The sequence below is a fragment of the Sesamum indicum genome, unplaced genomic scaffold, assembly GCF_000512975.1.
Source record: "Sesamum indicum cultivar Zhongzhi No. 13 unplaced genomic scaffold, S_indicum_v1.0 scaffold00141, whole genome shotgun sequence".
Taxonomy (NCBI): Eukaryota; Viridiplantae; Streptophyta; class Magnoliopsida; order Lamiales; family Pedaliaceae; genus Sesamum; species Sesamum indicum.
Genome location: NW_011628058.1, coordinates 344,698 through 347,809, shown reverse-complemented (window position 1 = coordinate 347,809; position 3,112 = coordinate 344,698). Strand labels below are relative to the sequence as shown.

Below are 3,112 nucleotides of genomic sequence, written 5' to 3'. Positions count from 1 at the left end.
AAAATGAATGACTTCTAATTAATTAACTTTTATTTCAATATTAATCATAAAAATTTATTTTGAAATTGTATTTTCACGCACTTTGATTTTTATTATAATAAATTGGTTGTAAGATAAAACTAATAAGCACAAGTTTTGATTAAATATATAATAAGTGAGAATTTTTCGAGTATTTATTCCTATTGTGAGGAGGCATTCATATCTTCACTGGAACATTCTTTTTTATAATAAAAAAAATAGTTATAAGAACAGAATTTTATGAAAGAAGATTGGTATTCCTAATTTCTCTAAACTTTTTGTATGAATAATATATTCTAAAAGATAATTAAGGCAAATTATATTTTAACGTGATTATTTTCCTGACTAGGAACGATTTTAAAATATTATTTTAAAAAAAATAATTTACCTGACTCTGTCAAATTTAAAATTAACAGCATATGGAGAAGATGTAATACTAATCCAAACTTAAAAAATTAAAGAAATAATCATAATAAGACCAATTGGAATAGAACCCAATTGCAGACTTAATTCAAATTAAAATTGCAGACTTAATTAAGGAAAGTAGTAATCCATATGGCAATTGGAATAGAATTCCAATTAATAACTACCAACATATTCTATATAAGACCATATCGTAACTACCAATAGTCCAATATCCCACAATTTTACAGATTATACTGTTCCTGCTCCCACTCTTTTCATCATCTTTCTTTCTTGATTCTTGCATGCATGGATTCTTCAACTTCTCCAACCCGCCTAAACCCTACTGATCATGAAGACGAAGAAGTTATTCTGTATATTGGACGTCTGCAACCAGGAAAAGATGGCACATTCTGGAAGCTGGCACCCACTGCTGATTCTCAGAGCAACAACGGCGACGCCCCATCGTTAGACGATGATTCTGACACTTTCAGCGTCTTCTCGTTTAAAACACAGGAAGAAGGTGTTCCCATTACTACTACCAGATCCAAGAAGATGAAGTTTGTCCCGTGTGTTTTGGGTGAAGACAACTCTGCTACTAAAGACGGCATCTGGGGTTGTCCACGCTTCTTCATGACTACTTCAGAAGGTAAGTTAATTTTTTACTATGGAATATATCACAATTTTTTTTCAAATTAGTGATGTCTGATCATAATCCACAGAAACTTAATTCATGATCGTGGTATTTTCTTTTTTTAATTCTTACAGTTTCTTCCTGTTGTATGGCTATTTTCTTGTTTGTGTTTGTTGATCGACAATCATATATGCATGATTAAAGAAAGTTTGAATTATTTATTAAGTTTCTTGATCGTTTTCTTGTAGGAGAGAAGAACGTGATTAATGAGCAGAATCTCATGGATCATCAACATAGATCTAATCACTTGGTCCACCACTTGAGAAGCAGGCTACTCCCTGTCCCATATGCTGATCCAAGGTTTAGGCCTATGATGCTACACAAGTTTCGATATCCAATGAAGTACGGTCCGAGGATTCCTATTCGCCCGCCGCCCTTCCTGCAGGCTAGACCTCTTGACGTAAACCACTTGGACGAAATTATGAAAGGGGATGATAGAAAACAGAAGGAGAGTTTGGTGTCTATACTGCTACACTCGATTTTCACGCTGATGTTGAATAGACGGCTGCATTGTATCTACTGCATGCTTGTTGATGCGTGCGAAGGCCAACAGTTAGATTCGCTCGTCGTTAGGGTCCTGTCGCAGGGCGAATACTTTCTACGTGCAGCATTCGACCAACAAGGGTAATTATAATCCAAACATTCTTTTACTAATTGTAGCTACCTATGTTGTGCTAATTAGTTAAATACAAAAATTAATGATCATGTATGGTTTGGACAGAGCAAGTTCAATCGTCGAACTCATCAAAAAGGTGAAGAAGTCATCGCCTCATGCCATGGCTATGACAAGAGTTCTGTCCACCAGATTCATGGATATAATGACTCATCCTACAGCCAGGGATGTCATTCTGCAATGCCTGCTCCTCTTTCCAGCCCAGCCTAATGAGGTATTCCATCTCTCAGATTCTTGATTTTGTACTACCTTTGATTCCTAGTTTTGCAGTTTAAATGGTTTGAATCACTTGTTCTTGTTTCGAAATTCCAGGTGCTTTATGAAAAAGCAATATTGCATTTCCAAGATTTGGCCGTACACGAAGTGGGATGCAGATCATTGAACGACTGCATCGCCCACATTGATGGACATCAAAGAGTTAGACTTCTCAATCACATAGCTGATGTATCGGATTTTCTCTCGTATGATCCATACGGGTAAGAATTAAGTGCATATTGTAGTTCTCATTTTCTGGGATATTTCATGTTTAACTCATAATGAATGATAAATATTTGATGGGGCTAATTAAATATTTTTAGGAACTAAGTTGTACAAAATGTCCTAAGCCTCAGAAACGGGGACATTACAAATAAAATAACCGATTGCCTAGAAAATCAATTTATACGACTGGCGGTGAGAAAAGAAGGAAGCCTTGTGGTAGAGAAATGCATGGAAGCTTCGAACAATGGGATTATCAAAGTGGCTGCAGAGATAGTAAACTATCCGGGAGCAGCTTTTCGACTTGCTCGAAATAAGTTTGGAAATTATGTGATTCAAGCAGCATTAAAAAAGACTAAGGTTGAATCTTTGTATCTAAGTTTTTAGATATATAAACCACCTAAGTCTTCTGTTGCAATAACTTATAAGTTTGGTTTGTGTGATTTCAGGAATGCGGTTTCAAAAGCTTTTATGACGCTATTGTGAGATGTCTGGAGCCTTGTCGCAGAGCACTTCGTCAAACTGCAGACGGAAAGAATGTGTTGAGTGTTGTGGAAGCTGATGAGCAATATAGTCAATTCAACTGATCAGTCAGTGTATTTTGTGTAAATGGAGCAAATGTTATCTTTTTGTAGAACAATGAGACTCTGTTAATAAAGTTGATGATTTTCTTCTTTTCTGTATTTGATGATAATGATGGTTTGATTCAACTTTTTGAATCAAAATACTATTTTTTATGTGATTAATGAAGTATGTGATTCAACCAAAATACTCCATATTCAGTTAGTATAGTCTTTTCTCAAATGTGTTGGGTTAAACATCTGCAAAATCCTCTTGATGTCGAGTTT

At 35.2% G+C, this 3,112-nt stretch overlaps 1 protein-coding gene across 1 annotated transcript; it reads left to right on the top strand.

Annotated features, from left to right (window-relative positions):
- Positions 1-729: 729 nt before the first annotated feature.
- Positions 730-2,851, top strand: LOC105179316 (pumilio homolog 18-like). The gene is made up of 6 exons (XM_011102921.1): positions 730-1,069; positions 1,303-1,738; positions 1,836-2,001; positions 2,100-2,263; positions 2,399-2,624; positions 2,714-2,851. Exons 1-6 carry the CDS (start codon positions 730-732, stop codon positions 2,849-2,851), a joined length of 1,470 nt encoding a protein of 489 aa, XP_011101223.1.
- Positions 2,852-3,112: the final 261 nt, after the last annotated feature.

Bases quoted from the DNA above. Each gene is read 5' to 3' on its own strand.
- LOC105179316 (XM_011102921.1), top strand. From the start codon at position 730: ATGGATTCTTCAACTTCTCCAACCCGCCTAAACCCTACTGATCATGAA. The intron at 2,264-2,398 runs GTAAGAATTAAG...CCTAAGCCTCAG, and splicing joins CTCTCGTATGATCCATACGG to AAACGGGGACATTACAAATA. The intron at 2,625-2,713 runs GTTGAATCTTTG...GTGTGATTTCAG, and splicing joins CAGCATTAAAAAAGACTAAG to GAATGCGGTTTCAAAAGCTT.